General features: G+C 43.2%; 1 protein-coding gene across 1 annotated transcript in view; it reads left to right on the top strand.

Moving 5' to 3' along the window:
- The window catches only part of ttc7a (tetratricopeptide repeat domain 7A), a 119431-nt gene that overhangs the window by 70583 nt on the left and 26682 nt on the right, over positions 1-22166 (top strand). The window contains exons 17-19 of the mRNA XM_072437599.1: positions 8252-8368; positions 10403-10524; positions 15804-15938. Coding sequence (XP_072293700.1) covers positions 8252-8368; positions 10403-10524; positions 15804-15938 — 374 coding nt within the window. The remainder of the gene's footprint in view (positions 1-8251; positions 8369-10402; positions 10525-15803; positions 15939-22166) is intronic.

Genomic DNA, 22166 nt, shown 5'->3' with positions numbered 1-22166 from the left:
CCTCTCTCACCTCCGTCTCCCCCCTCTCTCACCTCCGTCTCCCCCCTCTCTCACCTCCGTCTCTCCCCTCTCTCACCTCCGTCTCCCCCCTCTCTCACCTCCGTCTCCCCCCTCCCACACCTCCGTCTCTCCCCTCCCACACCTCCGTCTCCCCCCTCCCACACCTCCGACTCTCCCCCCCTCTCACCTCCGTCTCCCCCCTCTCTCACCTCCGTCTCCCCCCTCCCTCACCTCCGTCTCTCCCCTCCCACACCTCCGTCTCCCCCCTCCCACACCTCCGACTCTCCCCTCCCACACCTCCGTCTCCCCCCTCCCACACCTCCGACTCTCCCCCTCTCTCACCTCCGTCTCCCCCCTCTCTCACCTCCGTCTCCCCCCTCTCTCACCTCCGTCTCCCCCCTCCCACACCTCCGACTCTCCCCTTCTCTCACCTCCGTCTCCCCCCTCTCTCACCTCCGTCTCCCCCCTCCCTCACCTCCGTCCCTCCCCTCCCACACCTCCGTCTCCCCCCTCCCACACCTCCGACTCTCCCCCTCTCTCACCTCCGTCTCCCCCCTCCCTCACCTCCGTCTCTCCCCTCCCACACCTCCGTCTCCCCCCTCCCACACCTCCGACTCCCCCCCTCTCTCACCTCCGTCTCCCCCCTCTCTCACCTCCGTCTCCCCCCTCTCTCACCTCCGTCTCCCCCCTCTCTCACCTCCGTCTCCCCCCTCTCTCACCTCCGTCTCTCCCCTCTCTCACCTCCGTCTCCCCCCTCTCTCACCTCCGTCTCTCCCCTCCCACACCTCCGTCTCCCCCCTCTTGAGCCCACCCGCTGCCAGTGACGAGTATAGATCTTGCTTGGTCCCTTTCATTCAGCCCTTGTTTAGACGGGGGCGATGCAAAGAGTGTAGTTCTGGCTAAAGGTGCACTGTGTAGCTTTTCTGCTTCAGGGTCTCCATGGAGATGTTGCATATTTGCCTGAAATGTTCCACAGTATGACATTAAACTTGTCTACTTAGCATTTTTATTCAATCACAGGTGTGTTTATTGCTCAGAAATGCCTTGAAAATCATGCGTTCTTACTGTGAGCAGACGCGTCTCCACAGATCTGACCTGTAACTCGGCCTGCTATCGATATCGCAATATTGTCTGACACGATTATCGATATCGCAATATTTTCTGACACGATTATCGATATCAAATAGATCGCAATAACACTGAGGTTTTCCATCTGACAAAACTGTACTGTTTTTAAAAGTCGAAAAGGACTTTTATGATTTTCATTCTAAATTTTGCTTTTATTTAGTCTCTGTAAAGTTTTATTTTGACAGTTTGACTAATACATTAAGATGGGAACATATTTATTTTAATATAACGGAAGATATTGTGTCAAAAGTATATTAAACGATTGCAATAATATCTATATTGCCGTTCTTAACAACTATAACAGCACGAACATCGTCCATGTTTACTCCCAGATCTGTCCCGTATTAGGCCTGGTGTGGTTCTGGTGGGACCTGGTTTAGTTCTGGTGGGACCTGGTTTAGTTCTGGTGGGACCTGGTTTAGTTCTGGTGGGACCTGGTTTAGAGCCTGGTTTAGTTCTGGTGGGACCTGGTTTAGTTCTGGTGAGACCTGGTTTGGTTCTGGTGAGACCTGGTTTAGAGCCTGGTTTTGTTCTGGTGGGACCTGGTTTAGTTCTGGTGAGACCTGGTTTAGAGCCTGGTTTTGTTCTGGTGAGACCTGGTGTGGTTCTGGTGAGACCTGGTGTGGTTCTGGTGAGACCTGGTTTAGAGCCTGGTGTGGTTCTGGTGAGACCTGGTGTGGTTCTGGTGAGACCTGGTGTGGTTCTGGTGAGACCTGGTGAGACCTGGTGTGGTTCTGGTGAGACCTGGTGTGGTTCTGGTGAGACCTGGTGAGACCTGGTGTGGTTCTGGTGAGACCTGGTGTGGTTCTGGTGAGACCTGGTGAGACCTGGTGTAGTTCTGGTGAGACCTGGTGTGGTTCTGGTGAGACCTGGTGTGGTTCTGGTGAGACCTGGTGTGGTTTTGGTGAGACCTGGTGAGACCTGGTGTGGTTCTGTGGTCCTCTTTCTCCTCTTATCGATCCTCCAGCTTCTCACATCGAACCCGTTTTTGTCTCTATTTTCCACAAATACAGAAGGTTTTATGCCCGAGACGCAGTGACTTCTGTGTCCGCGGCAACAGCAGAAAACATTAAATCGAGCAATATTTACGAATGGTCTTAAATTATTGAATTGTAATCTTCCCCTAAAGCGCCAAAAAGTCACCGTATTGTGTCATGAATCTGCTCGTTTCCATGGAGACCTTATTGCTTCTCTAAATTGGACGTGCTTGTTTTATGCCGTACTGCGGGACATTTCGGGACAAAGCAATAACTTCTCCATGGAAACGAGCCGCTGGCATTCCCTCCACCATCTGAATATAGACTTTATATCTGTAACAAGTGTAGAAAAGCACAAATATTATCAAATAAAATAAATAAAATTAAAATACATTTAATTTAAATAAATACATAATAAATAAATACATTATACAAAAAATAAATATATATATATTTTTAAGTACATTTAAAATAAATAATAAAGAAATAAACATAGATCTAATAAATAAAAATTTATCAAATAAATAAATAAAATTGATCAAATAAATAAAATCCAACTGATTAAAACTGGCACAATAAATCATTTAAATTCTGGTCATACAACTAGAGCATGCAGTAGAATATCAAAGAACATTACATCTAAAGTCTGTTTTCTTTCTTGAACATACATGTTTCAAACTAGAAAATGTGCTGGACCGAGGTTGTAATCTGCCCATTAAACCTTTTCAAAGCTGAACACGCCGCTTTAATGGCTTTGATGGCTTTGATGGCTTTAATGGCTTTGATGCTACAAGACAAACTCGGTTCATTTTGCGACGCAGTTTTAAATACAGTCGAGTCGTAAAACAATTGAATATGAATCCGTTTATTACAGTTTAATGTTATGAATTACAAAGAAAATGGCAAAACCCAACGGCAATGCCCCCCCCCATCCATCCATCTCCAGTGTTATTTGAAGCTGGTAAATTTACATATTACTCCGCGCCTCCTCCCCCGTTGCCTCTTTCTCTCTCTCTCTCTCTCCCTCACACACTCTGACTTCAGCCTTTCTGACAGCCAGTGCAGAATAATTGGAGGAGCCATCAACAGCAGCAGTGGACGGCCTCATATGTAGCTCTCCACTCCTCTTCCTCCCTCTTCACCTCTTTTTTTTCCCCCTCCTCTATTTTCTCCACATCGCTCAGTTTTTTTCCATCTCACTTCTAACTCATTTCATTCTCTTCACTCTGCTCTCTCTCTCTCTCTTCTCCCCCTTCTCTGTTCCTCTCTCTCTCTTCACTCTGCTCTCTCTCTCTCTCTCTCTCTCTTCTCCCCCTTCTCTGTTCCTCTCTCTCTCTTCACTCTGCTCTCTCTCTCTCTCTCTCTCTCTTCTCCCCCTTCTCTGTTCCTCTCTCTCTCTTCACTCTGCTCTCTCTCTCTCTCTCTCTCTCTCTTCACTCTGCTCTCTCTCTCTCTCTCTTCTCCCCCTTCTCTGTTCCTCTCTCTCTCTTCACTCTGCTCTCTCTCTCTCTCTCTCTCTCTCTCTTATCCCCCTTCTCTGTTCCTCTCTCTCTCTCTCTCTCTCTCTCTCTCTCTCTTCTCCCCCTTCTCTGTTTCTCTCTCTTCACTCTGCTCTCTCTCTCTCTTCACTCTGCTCTCTCTCTTCTCCCCCTTTCTCTGTTTCTCTCTCTCTCTTCACTCTGCTCTCTCTCTTCTCCCCCTTCTCTGTTCCTCTCTTTCTCTTCACTCTGCTCTCTCTCTTCTCCCCTTTCTCTGTTCCTCTCTCTCTCTTCTCCCCCTTCTCTGTTTCTCTCTCTCTCTTCACTCTGCTCTCTCTCTCTCTCTCTCTCTCTTCTCCCCCTTCTCTGTTTCTCTCTCTTCACTCTGCTCTCTCTCTCTCTTCACTCTGCTCTCTCTTCTCCCCCTTTCTCTGTTTCTCTCTCTCTCTTCACTCTGCTCTCTCTCTTCTCCCCCTTCTCTGTTCCTCTCTTTCTCTTCACTCTGCTCTCTCTCTTCTCCCCTTTCTCTGTTTCTCTCTCTCTCTTCACTCTGCTCTCTCTCTCTCTCTCTCTCTCTTATCCCCCTTTCTCTGTTTCTCTCTCTCTCTCTTCACTCTGCTCTCTCTCTCTCTCTTCTCCCCCTTCTCTGTTTCTCTCTTTCTCTTCACTCTGCTCTCTCTCTCTCTCTCTCTTCTCCCCCTTCTCTGTTCCTCTCTCTCTCTTAACTCTGCTCTCTCTCTCTCTCTCTCTCTCTCTCTCTTATCCCCCTTCTCTGTTCCTCTCTCTCTCTTCACTCTGCTCTCTCTCTCTCTCTCTCTCTTCACTCTGCTCTCTCTCTCTCTCTTCTCCCCCTTCTCTGTTCCTCTCTCTCTCTCTTCACTCTGCTCTCTCTCTCTCTCTCTCTCTTCACTCTGCTCTCTCTCTCTCTCTTCACTCTGCTCTCTCTCTCTCTCTCTCTTCACTCTGCTCTCTCTCTCTCTCTTCTCCCCCTTTCTCTGTTTCTCTCTCTCTCTTCACTCTGCTCTCTCTCTCTCTCTCTCTCTTATCCCCCTTCTCTGTTTCTCTCTCTCTCTTCACTCTGCTCTCTCTCTCTCTTCTCCCCCTTCTCAGTTCCTCTCTTTCTCTTCACTCTGCTCTCTCTCTCTCTCTCTCTCTCTCTCTCTCTCTCTCTCTCTTATCCCCCTTCTCTGTTTCTCTCTCTCTCTTCACTCTGCTCTCTCTCTCTCTCTCTCTTCACTCTGCTCTCTCTCTCTCTCTTCTCCCCCTTTCTCTGTTTCTCTCTCTCTCTTCACTCTGCTCTCTCTCTCTCTCTCTCTCTTATCCCCCTTCTCTGTTTCTCTCTCTCTCTTCACTCTGCTCTCTCTCTCTCTTCTCCCCTTTCTCTGTTTCTCTCTCTCTCTTCACTCTGCTCTCTCTCTCTCTCTCTCTCTCTCTCTCTTATCCCCCTTTCTCTGTTTCTCTCTCTCTCTCTTCACTCTGCTCTCTCTCTCTCTCTTCTCCCCCTTCTCTGTTTCTCTCTTTCTCTTCACTCTGCTCTCTCTCTCTCTCTCTTCTCCCCCTTCTCTGTTCCTCTCTCTCTCTTAACTCTGCTCTCTCTCTCTCTCTCTCTCTCTCTCTCTCTCTCTCTCTCTCTCTTATCCCCCTTCTCTGTTCCTCTCTCTCTCTTCACTCTGCTCTCTCTCTCTCTCTCTCTCTCTCTTCACTCTGCTCTCTCTCTCTCTCTCTCTTCACTCTGCTCTCTCTCTCTCTCTTCTCCCCCTTCTCTGTTCCTCTCTCTCTCTCTTCACTCTGCTCTCTCTCTCTCTCTCTCTCTCTCTCTTCACTCTGCTCTCTCTCTCTCTCTTCACTCTGCTCTCTCTCTCTCTCTCTCTTCACTCTGCTCTCTCTCTCTCTTCTCCCCCTTTCTCTGTTTCTCTCTCTCTCTTCACTCTGCTCTCTCTCTCTCTTCTCCCCCTTCTCTGTTTCTCTCTCTCTCTTCACTCTGCTCTCTCTCTCTCTTCTCCCCCTTCTCAGTTCCTCTCTTTCTCTTCACTCTGCTCTCTCTCTCTCTCTCTCTCTCTCTCTTATCCCCCTTCTCTGTTTCTCTCTCTCTCTTCACTCTGCTCTCTCTCTCTCTTCTCCCCCTTCTCAGTTCCTCTCTTTCTCTTCACTCTGCTCTCTCTCTCTCTCTTATCCCCCTTTCTCTGTTCCTCTCTTTCTCTTCACTCTGCTCTCTCTCTCTCTCTCTCTCTCTCTCTTCTCCCCCTTCTCTGTTTCTCTCTTTCCTCACTTCACGCTGCAGTTCTTTTCTGGTTCGATTTCCCCCTGTCTCTACCTCTGTCGCTCTCCCTTCACTTCACCCGCTTCCTTTCTCTCTCCCCCTGTTTTTCTCTTTCTCCTCACTTCCTTTTCTCCACCCCTCCGCTCCCTTCTTTCTCTCTCTATTGAGCTAACTATCGTCTCTTTATTTTCTGTACTCGCTATCTCTCATCTCTTTCCCCCCTCTTCTCTCCCCCTTCTTTCTCTACCTTTCTCCCTCTCTCTCTCTACCTTTCTCCCTCTCTCACCCTCATTTTCTCCACTCTCTGCCTTCCCCCTCTTTCCTCTCGCAGTCTCTCTTCGCTCCACTCTCTCCCTTTCTCTGTCATATCTCTCTCTCCCTCGGCCTCTCGTTCCATCTCTTGCTCTGCTGCCCTTTCTCCCCTCTTCTGTTTTCCCTCTCACTTCCCTCTGTCCCCTCTCTTCTATCCCCCGCTCCCTCCTTTACCCATCTCACTCTCTCTTCACCTCCCCGCTCCCTTCCCTCCCTCCTCTCTTTTCCGTGGATGACTGATGCCCATGACAGAGCTCTTCCTCTCAAAGCCCCTCTTGGCCATTACGTCGCACACATGTTCACATCAGAGACTCCCACATCACTTAACCAGCCGCTGTCTGACCAACGGGGGCCGAGCGGCACCACTTCACTGCCCTCTGCCTCTCCCTCTGCCTCCCCCTCTGCCTCCCCCTCTGCCTCCCCCTCTGCCTCCCCCTCTGCCTCTCCCTCTGCCTCCCCCTCTGCCTCCCCCTCTGCCTCTCCCTCTGCCTCTCCCTCTGCCTCCCCCTCTGCCTCTCCCTCTGCCTCCCCCTCTGCCTCTGCCTCCCCCTCTGCCTCTCCCTCTGCCTCCCCCTCTGCCTCCCCCTCTGCCTCTCCCTCTGCCTCTCCCTCTGCCTCCCCCTCTGCCTCCCCCTCTGCCTCCCCCTCTACCTCCCCCTCTGCCTCCCCCTCTGCCTCCCCCTCTACCTCCCCCTCCTTTATTTAGCATTTTATTGCGTAAAACTTTGGCCTACATGGCTTTAGTTAAAACATACCGTATTTTCCGGACTATATGTCGCACCTTTTTTTATGGCTTTGGCTTATACTTATGTTTATACTTATATACTTATACTCCGGAGCGACTTATATGTGATATTATTTGTTATTTTCACACTTGCAACCGCATTTCATACTCCAGTGCGACTTATATATGTTTTTTTTTTCTTCTCTATTATGCATTTTTTGGCTGGTGCGACTTATACTCCAGAAAATACAGTATTTCTCTTTGTTTTGATACTTTTATGCAAATGTTTCAATAGATCCGGTTGTCATTTTGGAGATTGCCTGACATGTGATAAACTGTAACACGCAGCGCTCGTTGTTTTACACCCTGTTTATTGCCAATTGCGGTATCGAGCGAAAATGGCTATCGACATCTGGTCCAAAACCGCAGAATTGATTTGCGTCCGCGCCGTCGGGAACAAAAAAAGAAAGAGAAGAGCTGCTCTTTTCATGCACTGTTCAACGACTACAAGAGCAAACACGGAACTTAGGATGCCAACATAAATACACAAGAATGCTAACGATCACGCTGGGCTACATGCTAACGTGATGCTACCGCTGCTAGCTGCATATTAACAATGGCCTGCTTTTATTTGTTAAATCGAGTAAACAAATCTTGACACATTTTTCAGCAGCTTTGACTCATTTCCTTCTCTAATATTGGAAGACAAACGGTTAAACAAATGTCAGAGAACTCAAATAACGCAATAAAAACCGCACGTTGAATGAGGATAGCGCTTAAGTAATTCTGCTTTATTGTTCTCGCGTCTCTTTTTTCTCTAGTACCTCGTTTCTCAATGATCCGTGTGCGCTTCGGTTTGTGCACGTTTATGGCTCTGAAGCAGTTAACGTTGCAGGCTCTTATGTGACGTGATCAATAACCTCCGCCCCAGCCGCCGCACATTCACGTTATGTATGGCCTGATATTTAAGTAACATTAATGCTAAACTACTCTTTAAAAGCTGACGCCCGATTGTATTCCAATGACCTCCCGCCGCGAGAGCAGGAAATGAACAGAAGAACGTCTTGAGAAAACCTCCTGTGATAATGATGACAGTGAAGCCCGTAAAAGAGAGTTTAAATGTCCATTTCATCTTTATTTGACCAGGATGAAACGCTCGTTGAGATTAAAAATGTCTTTTGCAAGAGCGTCCTGGCCCAGAAGCACAAAAGCACAACAATGACACACAACATTTCACACACACACACACTCGCAGTCACAGTCAATTAGCATAAAGTGACATTACGAATTAGAATTCCCGCGATAAATGTGACGTTACACACTGGACATCGTCGTCAAACTGAACCGTTCTGCGTGTTTTTGTGTTTCTCAGTTTGCTGTTCACGAAGGCCAAGTTGGAGGAGGCGGTTCTCGGCCCGGACGCGGCTCTTCAGACGTGCGAGGAAATGCTGCAGCGGTGGCAGAGTCGCTACGACAACAGCCGATACAGGTCTGTGATAAAGGGTTTCGTTCAAGACTAAGGGCATGTCAAGGTTATTAGGTTAATCCAGGGGTGACCAAAGTCTTTTCACCGGGGGCAGCATTTTGAAACTTGTACAGAGCAGAGGGCCACAAACAACCCAATGTCGAATTTGTAAAGTAAATCAATCGAAATTTTGCATTTAACATTGTTTCGATGCTTCTACACCTTTAATACGACTTGGAACATTAATATTATGTTGGTATAACATCAAAATGCTTGAAATTTGTACAATTTTACAGTAAAAAGTACTACTTTTTGTTGTTTGGACCAACTTAGGAAGCCAGCGGGCCAACAAAAAAATTGTTTGAGGGCCACATTTGGCCCCCGGGCCGTAGTTTATCGATAGTCGTGATTATTTAGGTCACAATATAACAATCATAATCGTGATTGTTTAGAAGATTTTTTTTTAATTTCAATTTGTAGAAAAGTGACAATTTTTGAACTAAATTAAGTCAGTTTTTGTTTAATCGATGGAAATGTGACGATTTTAGAAGCAAAATGAAGTCCTCTGTCCTCACAAAAGTGAACCTAAATTTAAAGTGCTTTTTTTATCTTTCTGTTTATGTCAAATTAATCATTCAGGTCACATACTGAGCTGGTATGTGTAAGAAAACAAGACATAGGATAGAATATAGGATTTAATAGTTGTTTTGGTCGGGATGATTTTGATCGCGAATAATCGTTAAAGGAGGAGGAAGGAGGAGTCTCATTCGGGCTTTTGCATTAAACGCCTCCTGTAAATATTCATGAATTAAAGAAATACCAGCCCTAACTCTACCGTAATAACAGGACGGTTCGCATAAGACTCAGAACACGTCGAGTAATGAAACGAGCTCGATAAAGCGATCGGAGCAGACTGCACCTTTAATGTTCCTCGGCGTTCAATCCCTGTCAAAAAAAGCGGCCGTGATTTTAAAATACAGCGTCGGTAATTCAGCCGTCGTGGCTCGAGCTCGCGGGACGTTTATGAGCTACGTTGGGTTTAGTGCTCCCGGCTTTATGCGCCTCCTTTCAATCAGGCTGATGCTATTCTTAAATGTTGTCCCGCACGTTTACGATAACAAAGTGCGCGGCGGCGTTTATGTTACGACCATCTCCTCCCCGGGAAATGGAGGAAATGAATGCTAAATGCTCTGCGATGCCGACACATTTCTAAAGTACCGGCATGTTTTATTTAGTGTGTGTGTAGAAAACAGAAAGACACATTAGCCTTGTACCTCCTTTGACTAAAACGTAGCATTAGCATCTTTGTTTTGTAATGTGAGTTTCCGTCATTCATCTCCAAACAAAAACACACTTGAAGTTAAAAGTACTTTATTGTTGCCTTTTTTTACTGTCTCACGGAGCTGAAAACGTTTTAAAGTTCCTATGACGGGTTTGAAGACTCATTGAACTACCGTATTTTCCGGAGTATAAGTCGCACCAGCCAAAAAATGCATAATAGAGAAGAAAAAAACATATATAAGTTGCACTGTAGTATGAAATGCGGTTGTAAGTGTGAAAATAACAAATAATATCACATATAAGTATAAGTATAAATATAAGTATAAGTCGCACCCCGTCCAAAACTATGAAAAAACTGCGCGGTGCGACTTATAGTCCGGAAAATACGGTAAAATGCAGTTAAGATTTATGTAATTGTTGCTAAAAAAAATTATAAAAATGTCACTGAATAGCAAAAAAAAAATAGGTTTATAATGTCACTTGCTGTTTGTAATTGATGACACACTATGAAATTACCCAGCAAACACTGGGCCAAAACTCATCTAATGTCACAATTTGCTATTTCGCAATTTTACTGCTTTGACCTTGAATGTTCAGTCCAGCATTTACTCAATTCCATGTTTTTATTGCTCAGAAAGTTGGAAAAGTGCACGTTCAAGAGAGAAAACGGGCTGTTGATTACACGTTGTCATAGTGTCTTACGTAGACCTGTGAAATGACTTTTGACTGGAATAGTTTTCTTTCAGAATGTACCTTAAACAGCCTTTTCCCTCTCAGTGAGACGGACGAGAGCAGCAGCATCCCGGTCCCGGATCGTCCCGAGGCCTGTCCCGTCCCCGCTCCCAGGAGACTCTCCATTCAACTCCTCACACTCCCAGACTTCCAAGACGGATCCACAGGTTTGCAAACAGAACATTCACATATGTGCAGTTTATCTTATTAATATCGAGCAATCGGAAGCAAAAAACGGCTATGAGTTCATGTAAAAAGTGTATTTCTCAAGACGCAGTAGCAGTTATACATTGTACGCCGTGTCCAAGTGGGAAATGTAATGTTTTTGGTTACAATTTCGCTCATGAATAAATCTAAAGTCACATTTTCATCAATAAGAGTAGAAAATGTCTCTTTCACTGTAAAAGCTCCGCTACATGAGACCTGCTCTTCTCATTATTTTAGATTAAACAAAGTCTTGGCCTCCACTGTTCACCGTGTAAAGGTGAGAGCGGTTCGACCTATTTCCTGAACATTTGACCCGTGCGGAATTAGTGTTTGCTGTGACGTTGAGGGCGGCGCACGTTTAAAGAGACGGCACACGTTTAAAGAGAGAGCGCACGTTTAAAGAGACGGCACACGTTTAAAGCGAGGGCGCACGTTTAAAGCGAGGGCGCATGTTTAAAGAGACAGCGCACGTTTAAAGAGACGGCGCACGCTTAAAGAGAGGGCGCACGTTTAAAGAGACGGCGTACGTTTAAAGAGAGAGCGCACGTTTAAAGAGATGGCGCACGTTTAAAGAGACGGCGCACGTTTAAAGAGACGGCGTACGTTTAAAGAGAGAGCGCACGTTTAAAGAGACGGCGCACGTTTAAAGAGAGGGCGCACGTTTAAAGAGACGGCGCACGTTTAAAGAGAGGGCGCACGTTTAAAGAGAGCGCATGTTTAAAGAGACGGCGCACGTTTAAAGAGACGGCACACGTTTAAAGAGGGCGCACGTTTAAAGAGACAGCACATGTTTAAAGAGACGGCGCACGTTTAAAGAGACGGCACACGTTTAAAGAGAGGGCGCACGTTTAAAGAGAGGGCGCACGTTTAAAGAGACGGCGCACGTTTAAAGAGACGGCACACGTTTAAAGAGAGGGCGCACGTTTAAAGAGAGGGCGCACGTTTAAAGAGACGGCGCACGTTTAAAGAGACGGCGCACGTTTAAAGAGACGGCGCACGTTTAAAGAGAGGGCGCACGTTTAAAGAGAGCGCACGTTTAAAGAGAGCGCATGTTTAAAGAGACGGCGCACGTTTAAAGAGACGGCACACGTTTAAAGAGAGGGCGCACGTTTAAAGAGAGGGCACATGTTTAAAGAGAGCGCATGTTTAAAGAGACGGCGCACGTTTAAAGAGAGGGCGCACGTTTAAAGAGAGGGCGCACGTTTAAAGAGAGGGCACATATTTAAAGAGAGGGCGCACGTTTAAAGAGAGAGTGCACGTTTAAAGAGAGGGCACATGTTTAAAGAGAGGGCACATGTTTAAAGAGACGGCGCACGTTTAAAGAGAGGACACACGTTTAAAGAGACGGCGCACGTTTAAAGAGAAGAGAGTGCACGTTTAAAGAGTGGGCACATGTTTAAAGAGAGGACACACGTTTAAAGAGATGGCGCACGTTTAAAGAGAAGAGAGTGCACGTTTAAAGAGAGGGCACATGTTTAAAGAGAGGGCACATGTTTAAAGAGACGACACATGTTTAAAGAGAGGGCACATGTTTAAAGAGAGGGCACATGTTTAAAGAGAGGGCACATGTTTAAAGAGAGGGCACATGTTTAAAGAGAGGGCACATGTTTAAAGAGACGACACATGTTTAAAGAGAGGGCACATGTTTAAAGAGAGGGCACATGTTTAAAGAGACGACACATGTTTAAAGAGAGGGCACATGTTTAAAGAGACGACACATGTTTAAAGAGAGGGCACATGTTTAAAGAGAGGGCACATGTTTAAAGAGAGGGCACATGTTTAAAGAGAGGGCACATGTTTAAAGAGAGGGCACATGTTTAAAGAGACGACACATGTTTAAAGAGACGACACATGTTTAAAGAGAGGGCACATGTTTAAAGAGAGGGCACATGTTTAAAGAGAGGGCACATGTTTAAAGAGAGGGCACATGTTTAAAGAGAGGGCACATGTTTAAAGAGACGACACATGTTTAAAGAGAGGACGCACGTTTAAAGAGACGGCGCACGTTTAAAGAGACTGCGCACGTTTAAAGAGACGGCGCACGTTTAAAGAGACGGCGCACGTTTAAAGAGACGGCGCACGTTTAAAGAGAGGGCGTACGTTTAAAGAGAGGGCGTACGTTTAAAGAGAGGGCGCACGTTTAAAGAGACGGCGCACGTTTAAAGAGACGGCGCACGTTTAAAGAGACGGTGCACGTTTAAAGAGACAGCACATGTTTAAAGAGACGGTGCATGATTTTTGTCAGGACAGCTCTTGTGAACGGTCCAAACGCTTCACTTTCCCATCACAAACTTCTTCTTCTCAGGGATGAATTTGTAAGAAACTGGGAGATAAATTGAGAGGTTGGACCGCTCATTGAACTAAAATGCAGTTAAGATAAATGTATTTTAAATGTTGCTAAAATATTGTACAGACTTTATCCCAGAATAGCGAGTTTTTCTAATGTTTATTATTTTACTTCCTGTTTGTAATTGATGACATCACACTAGGAAATTACCCTGCAACGAAACAAAACTCACTTTTTTCGTATTTGACATTTGAAAATATATGAAAGCACCTTTATTTTGTTGAATTAATGTTTAGAGGGTCAAAAAAGTTGTTTATTTTGTGTAAATTCTGCATAAACTGGAATGAGTGTCCCTAGTATGATGTCACTTCCTGTAAATTACTACCGATTTTTCCACAAATAGATACCTGATTGGTGTAAAACTATAATTTATATTTACAACAGTTATAAAAGCACCAAATAAAGTAAAAACTAGAAAATCATATGCACAGAAAATAATGTATTAATGCACACATATTTTCATACATATATTTCAGTCACGCTTGTTTCATTGATCCTGTTCAGAAATTCCTCTCCCTCCGAGCGTCAAAAACAGTCCATTCTAAATTTCCCCGATGTGTGATGTCATATTCCACCTGTGACATGCCTCAGCGATCTTCTGGGCTGTTTTTAAGTCCATAAATCATTGCCGAACTTGTTTATTTTTTGTGGTACAAGTTAATCGCTTAATCCTCAACTAATATAGTAATCAATGAATAATTTTCTGAACTGTGCACAAACTCCACAACGGGCCATGTTCAGATAGAAGAGGTCGGGACAAAGCAGCAATGACCCCAGACTGACACAGGAAACGTGTAAAATGTGTGTTTTTAAAGAAAAAAACACAACATTTAGCAGCATCTCAGTCACTTTCAGTAAAAAACGTATATCCCAGGCCTATCACAATACAAAGGGTTAACATAACATATGAACAGTTCTTCAGATAACTATAGCATAAAGAACATGCTAACAAGTTTACCAAAGCATCAGTTTTACCCCAAATCACTAAATCCATTGAATTCTTCTTCTTCTGGAGTTTGTGGAGTTGTTTAGAAGTGACACAGAGGAAGTGCAGATTCTTCTTCTGCGTCGCTTGGAGCCTAGAGCGCCCTCTTGTGGTTGTCGGTGTGAAAATAACAAACAAAATGGTATAATACTGCGTTATTAATATCCCATATAAGTCGCACCCTGGCCAAACTATGAAAAAAGGTGCGGTTTATAGTCAGATTTATCATTAATAACCAAAATAATTGTTGGTCGCAGTCCTAATTTGATGTAAAAATCCTATGGGAAAAAATGGGAAATGACTTGAGAGATTTGATGTGCTCCAGTTTGAACTTTGTCCTAAATAATCTCAGCCTTCCAGTTTTCTCGTCCATTGATAGTGATACGCGCCGTGTCGTGACTTCTCAGAGCATAAACTATTTATTCATGCTATTTCTGTTCAACCAAAATAAACATTGGCAATTACAATATGAAGATACCAAAGTCGCAAAGACCCAGAGGAGACCACGTGACCCAATGGCAATGCATGCAGAACAAACGTGTATTCTTCATTATTCATACAAATGTGCTTTACAAAAATAGTTCTCATCATCTTCCAGCTTGTACAAAATGTGATTGAAAAATGAAACGATGAGGGAAAGAAGCAGAAGCTAAAATGGTACAAACCACAAGAATAATACATTTGTCGTCACATTTGTCGTCACTTTGCTGTCGGTGTGTTGTGCGTATCGATGAATCTATAATCTTTATTTACATACTGTTTATTCACATGGAAGTTTGTCATATTTGTTTACAGAGCAGCATAGTAAAAGCATTGTTATAGGGCGGGAATGGCGTCTTAGCTAAAACTGTAGTTTGGGTAATTGCTACTAGATAATTACTCATTCAATACAATAAAAGTTTAATTTATTCTTACTTCTTAAGCTGTAAATCACCAGAGAACATGGTTAGTGGAAACGGTGCATAAAAAATTTATTTATCCCACGACAGTTCTACCGTATTTTCCGGAGTATAAGTCGCACCAGCCAAAAAAAATGCATAATAGAGAAGAAAAAAACATGTACAAGTCGCACTGGAGTATAAGTCGCATTTTTGGGGAAATTTATTTGATCAAATCCAAGACCAAGAAATACACTTTAAAATAATATCAGATTAGAGAACATGGTGAATAGTTGTACGTATGCTAACGCTAACACCTTCAGCTACATGAGGCACAGACAGAACTGTGGTAAGTGTCTGGTATGTTAACGTAACATATGAACAGTTATTCAGATAACTATAGCATAAAGAACATGCTAACAAGTTTACCAAAGCATCAGTTTTACCCCAAATCACTAAATCCATTGAATTCTTCTTCCTCTGTGTCACTTCTAAACAACTCCACAAACTCCAGAGGTAGAGGAAGTGCAGATTCTTCTTCTGCGTCGCTTAGAGCCTAGAGCGCCCTCTTGTGGTTGTCAGTGTGAAAATAACAAATAATATCACATAAGTCGCTCTGGAGTATAAGTCGCACCCCGGCCAAAACTATGAAAAAGGGCGCGACTTATAGTTCAGAAAATACGGTGCTTGAGATGCTTTTTTATCCTATTTTCCCGATATTGTGGAAGAAAAATTAGGAAATTATCTTGTGATTCCCTTCTATTTGTTCATATTTAGCTTGGTCAAAAAAGGTTTAAACGCTGGCGTGTTACATTTCTTGAGAAGCAGCACTATAATAACAATACAATATTAAATTAAATGGATATAAAATTGTGAGCTAGCAGTGTATTATCTACAATGTCAAAATCCCATCTCGTTCTCATTGATCCAATCTCCATTCTTTGCTCGTCTTGTGGGAATTGTGTCTCGTGTCCCCATAAACCACATTTCATAAGACAACAGTGTATGTCGTCGACTGTGTCTTCTCAGGTTCCCAGAGTCCCCCCTCGGTGGTCGTGTCCCGCCTGGACGCCGCTCTGTCCGAAGTGTCAGACGTGAGCTCCACGCGACGCCAGGGCCCCACCTACATCTGGACCTTGCTCGAGCGCATCTGGCTCCAGGCTGGTGAGAGAACGCGACATCGCCCGGGAAAAGACGAGTGCAGTGGGTTAAGTGGGGAAACTATCATCTGCAGGATCGTGTTGAGGATCAGCAACACTTGAATATCGAGTATATCGTCTATTATAAGAAAATTAAGTCACAAAGTTGTTTTGTTGTTGATCCCATCTTCTACACATATTATTGATAACAGTATAGTTGAGGGATTTGCTCAAGAAAGAATGGAATAATATTTGTTTTGCACTAATATAGATTTGGCTTTGTGTGCGTTCACATTTTTATCCAGGTTCGAACCATCTTTAGTCCTGATAGAGACTTTTGCGTTCACACTTTTTGTTTTTTAGTCCTAAATTAGCCCATTTTAGTCCTGATGTGGACTTGGTTTGGTCCTGTTCCAGTCATGGTTTAGTCCTAGTCTTGATGTGGTCACTGTGCAACTTTAAGAAGTGACTTAAAAACAATCTGGTGTGTGGCCATTAGCGATCTGGTGTCTGTAGGAATAATAATAATAATATTTCTATTGGATTGCTGATGAGGTGCTCCCTCTGCTGGTGATTGGTTGCCTGTATGTTTGTGTGTTTGTTTGTCTGTTTTAGCTCACCCTTTAAACGCTACATGGGCCATTTTATGTTTTACCTGCTCAGTGAACCTTCTGTCACTTTGCTCGTAACTATCTCTGGTCTGTACACTATATATTTATTGTGCAATGTCCCTGTCAAATAAATAGTAAGAAATACACCTTTGGTCCTGTCTTAGTCCTGTCTTAGTCCTGGTCTAGTCCTGGTCTAGTCCTGTTTTAGTCCCGTCTTAGTCCTGTCTTAGTCCCGGTCTAGTCCTGTCTTAGTCCTCTCTTAGTCCTCTCTTAGTCCTGTTTTCGTCCAGCTTTAGTCCTGTCTTAGATCAAGGTTTAGTCCAAGTTTAGTCCGAATATTGATGTATTGTGTGAATAATAAGATAAAACAAGCATAAATAAGTCAAAATACAACACAGCGTAAGCTAATAATGAGAGAAAATGATTAAATGGATCTTTATTTCTGTTATAAATTGGTCCGAGTAAATGTGGATTAAAGGCGTTAAACCACACGAGAAGCATCACACATTTACAAACACGTCTTTTAACCAAACGGTCGATCATCTCTGCAAACGCGAGCGCAGCGTCTCTTCAACAATGACCCTTCATCACGCGTCCATGGCCTAACGCAGATCCTACTGTGGCTCCTGAATCCGTTCCAAATCCTTGTTTCGGATGTGGTTTGCTGACCTGCTTCTGCGCTCACTTTTAGACTCTCGGGGGAGCGAGCGGCGAGCGGAGCGGGAGGCATTAGCTTTTAATGTGCTCCGTCCATTCTTCTGTCCCATTCCTGAACGCACAACATGTCCGCCAACCTCCGGGGACAGTGCCAGTTTAATTCACTAAACCTCCCTTTAAAGAGCCAAGCCACATACGTGATAGTTTTACACCGATCGAGCAGGGATTTGTGGAGGAAACGTTGAAAAATCTGTTGAAAATGACAGGAAGTGACATCACACCAGGGACACGCATTCCAGTCAAGGTTTATGCATAATTTACACAACTTTTTTGATAAGTTTTGAGTGCTTTTCCAGCTCCACGTCTCGCCCTTCTAGTCGACTGATCAATGCACAAGGCTTTTTGTTTTGTCGGAAAAACAAGAATTGGACACGTTTTACTGCAGAAAACGAGTCGAGTCAGTCAAATTTGATTTCAACATTTATATTTTCTATGTGTAAGCCTTTAGTCGATTTAGTGACGTTGTCTTTCGTCCACTAAACATTTGTATTAATATATACAGAAGACTTTATATGGACAGCAGCAGAAAGGAGAAGGAATGGAGAGAGTTTGCCGGAGATTTGGAAATTATTTGTATTGTTTTTTTACAAATACAATTGCCTTCTTATCATCTTGTCAGCGCAATGGTCATAGTTTTAAGACCCTTTGCTAATGACACACCCATTTTAGTTGACTAACCGATGCACAGGTCGTGTTTTTAGTCGTTAAAGAATTGATGTACTGTATTTTCCGGATTATAAGTCGCACCAGCAAAAAAATGCATAATAGAGAAGAAAAAATCATAAGTCACATTTTTGATCCAAGACCAAAAACAGACATTTACAGATGAGAGAACATGGTGAATAGGTGTACGTATGCTAACGCTAACACCTTCAGCTACATGACGTATGCTAACGCTAACACCTTCAGCTACATGAGGCACAGACAGAACTGTGGTAAGTGTCTGGTATGTTAATGTAACATATGAACAGTTATTCAGATAACTATAGCATAAAGAACATGCTAACAAGTTTACCAAAGCATCAGTTTTACCCCAAATCACTAAATCCATTGAATTCTTCTTCTTCTGTGTCACTTCTAAACAACTCCACAAACTCCAGAGGTAGAGGAAGTGCAGATTCTTCTTCTGCGTCGCTTAGAGCCTAGAGCGCCCTCTTGTGGTTGTCAGTGTGAAAATACCGAATAATATCACATATAAGTCGCTCTGGTGTATATCATCCGTTTTGTTTCATCAGTACACTTTGTTTGCCCCTATGGAAATATACCTCTCAATATACTTAAATACACATAAATTCAAAATCATATCCAAGGCAAAACAAAATATGTAGGACTAGATGATAAAATAATGAGCCATTTAAAGGGGAAACGAAAAATTATACAGTTAATTGACCTTTCCACACAGTAATAGCTGTTTAAAATGTGAATCGTTTAAATTGTTGACAGCACAGAATATGGACACAAGCGCAAATGACTTAAACTTGAACTGAACTCTACAAACCAGGCCGAAGAGAGATTTATTTGAGTGATTCTCCGTCCTTTTAGATCACTGCCGCAGCTGCCCGCCCCGATAACCCCCAAACATGGCACATTTTTAACAGTTGAATGCGAGAAGTGGAAAGTGCGCAGCTCTGAACGGCGAGAGCACACTTTACCTGCGCGTGCGGCCGCGTTATTAAGGCCAGCGCGGCAGTGATGCATACGGAGCCAGTGTTACTTCCAGTGCGCGAGCGGGAAAAGACTCAGAACAAACAGCTCTGAAGTGGAGCAGGCGGACGGGAACGGCAGCACAAACACACCGACCGAAATAGCAATACTGTATAAAAGGCCATGTTGGCCATGCTGCTGCTGCTGCTGCTGCTGCTGCTGCTGCTGCTGCTGCTGCTCAGCTTCCCGAAAGCGTCTGGTGAAATATTCCTGCCTGTGCAACGAAACGCAAGCAAAACAAGAAGCGTTTCAGCCGGTTTTACGACGTAAATGTGTCTTCTGATCCCTGTGACAATATGTAGTTTTCTTGATATTGCTGTTCATTGATTTTGTGTTTAATGCTGCTCAAACACTTTTGCCCCGCCAACTCCGCTCTGTGCAAGTGACAGGATAGTTTAAAAATGTAATTGATCGATAATCGTGAGTATTCAGGCCTTTTTATTTCAATCTAGAGTCCAAAAAATATGCTTAAATATAAATACTTGTTTTATCTGGCTGTTTTTGTCAAATTCTACTTTATTTTGTTTTTCAGAAAGTTCAATTTCATAAAGTCTTGATGTAAAGTGACGGAAATGAAAGAAAATTAAAGATTTCACTGTTGTTTAGTCACGGCCTCAATAATCGGGAATAATGGTGAAATCTTGACGCTTTTTCCTCACACTAATTGTAATCGTGACATAACCAGTGTGAACTCTCAGAAGAAGGACATATTGGCAATTTAAGATGCAATAAAGCTACTTCTTGGATCATAATGAACTCAAAACCGTGCTCTAGTTGGAGAGATTGCATTGTTGTTTAATAAGATTGGTGGGCAATATATGGTCAAAACATGTTGGCTTGACCTTTACGCAAAAGGGTCTTCTTCCCAGGCCCCAGGATCTTTTCTATCTATGGAGGCCCTCGGGAACCTTTTTGCCGAGGGCCCCAAAAGGTCTGTCGATGGGCCCGATGAGGAGCTCATTTGAAAACAATTCTCGATCATGATATTAAACGTGCAGCGCTGGTTTGAGGTGTTGTAGGACTGTGAGCAGCTCAGGGTGGAGGTCTAGACTCTGCAGTGCCTCCGCCTCTGATTCCCAACATTCCTCTTCTGGACGGTCATTTCCTGTCCCCATCTCGCATTCTGATCATTGGGATAAGCACTGGGATGTTTTAAATGGTGGTACAAGGGGACAGGGCCCGGCACTGGTCCAGTTACTATTCTGTAAAACTCCAATATACTGACTTTATGAGCTTTTAGTCGTGATGTAATGTTGCACCCTCTTCAAAAACATCTCGGGTGTTTTGTTTAATTTGTGTTTGTTTAAATCAACCGGCACATTTAGGTTTTCTCCCTAAAAACTCTTTGCTTTGTTTTGTTTTTAATTTTATTGTATTTAATTATTTGTTTATGTTTTATTATCTTTTTTATTTTATTTTTATTATTATTATTTTTTTATTTATTTTTTTAGTAAAGATTTGATGCTGCTCCTTTAAGCTGTCATTTGAAACTCAAATAGCCAACTCGAAGATGCATCTCAGTTTTGAAGCTATTTGAAGTCACTTAAGAAAGATGCAATAAAATCACAATACAAAAAAATAAAAACATAATCATTATAAAAGATTAGGGTTGTCAAAAGTATGGACAATCAAAGCTGAAACTAGTATCAATGTGTATACGTCATGTTGAAAATCACCATCTACTATCTTAACACTTTTATATGTATATCCTTAATCGAGCTTATTCCCGAGGATCAAAATGAGTCATATTTATAATTCAAATTAAAACGTACAGTGATTTGGCTGGTGTTTTTAACATGCCTGTATAAAGATGCCCCGCCCCCTTTTGGATTAATCGATACACAGGGCAGGTGTTTAGTCTTTCCAAACGTTTAATTAGTCGTTTTTTGTGCTTTGTCTGCTCGACAGTCAAGTCTGAATAGCTTTTAATTGAAACGTACACATATCTCGTAAAAGAGGGTAAGTTGTGCGTCGTTACCTGTTGTTTAAGAGGCAGAAGCACGCGCCCGTGTCCATGTGCAGTATGACATGTGCTTTGAAATGTCCTGACAGTATGAACTCATTTGCTTTCTTTGCCTTAAGCGATAAAACGCCCTTAAGAGAAATCATTCACTTTGACTTACTGTAGTGGTAACGAAATGCAGAGTGGAAATATAAATCTATCGTCTTTTATGCCCGTCTCCGATATATATTTATGCACATTCCCGTTATGAATCCATTTCCCGCAAACCGCAGAGGATCCCTCACGGACCCGCTCGCTCATTAAGATCTCCTGTAGCTTATTCCTCAGACGAATGCTCAAAACCGTTTAAGAATTGCCAGGATATATTCAGCAGTTGCTCCTTCCTCGAAATGCAGATTGTGAAACTCGCCCCGGGGCTGGGAAGTGTCTCCGTTCCCCTCTGAGGTAGAGCTTCCCATCTGTGACTCCACACAGGTAAACTAACTAACAAACAAACAAACACATGGGCTCAGTCAACAGATGTATTTGTTTAGTCTCTCTGCAAAGTACACGCCGCACTTTTTGTGAGTATTTAGGGGAAAAGGGGGATTTTATGTGGTTTTCGATGAGGCTGGAAGTGGCTCAGTTGGTAAAAAAGATTATATTCTTCGTCAATGTTGGTGCAATTCATCAGCTGCTACGTTTAAACAGGAAAAACTGATCTTTTTTTTTTCTTTTATTAAATGGATTGATGTTGTCGTGATTCAAATCTCCAAATCGCATATGTAATCCCTGAGAAACCGCAGACGGGCATGTTTTATTGTTTGGGTCCACTATGTTAAAGATAAAAACTACCACAGCTTTAATGTGTAAATAACGCAGTTCCCAACATGTCTGAAAATCAAATGTTCTACGCGAATGAGATGACTCCAAAACTGTGGTTACATGGGCACTATAATGGGGTTTATTATCAGCAATTATAGTTATAAAGTTTTATTGCTAATGTGAAATCACGCCATGTGGTTTTATAAAGCTTCATTCTCAAATTATCCAGGAAATTTTGACCTGTTTATGCAGTTATTTTCAGTATTGATACTTTTTCAAATGAGTAGCTAGTTTTCATTCTAGCTTTAGTAACTATTTATTTTATTTTATTTTATTAATTGTATTTATTTTGTGCATAAGATTACAAGTCGTATTCCTCTTTGACTTTAAACCGTATTAAAATCATAACTTCACTTTCAAATCTATAAAAAAACATGTTTGGTGGTGGAAAAAA

This window comes from Eucyclogobius newberryi, unplaced genomic scaffold (genome assembly GCF_026437365.1).
Source record: "Eucyclogobius newberryi isolate DKJ021-1_F unplaced genomic scaffold, fEucNew1.0.hap1 SCAF_8, whole genome shotgun sequence".
In the NCBI taxonomy this organism is placed as follows: Eukaryota; Metazoa; Chordata; class Actinopteri; order Gobiiformes; family Gobiidae; genus Eucyclogobius; species Eucyclogobius newberryi.
The sequence above is the reverse complement of the archived record's forward strand: the minus strand, read 5'-3'. Positions and strand labels throughout refer to the sequence as shown.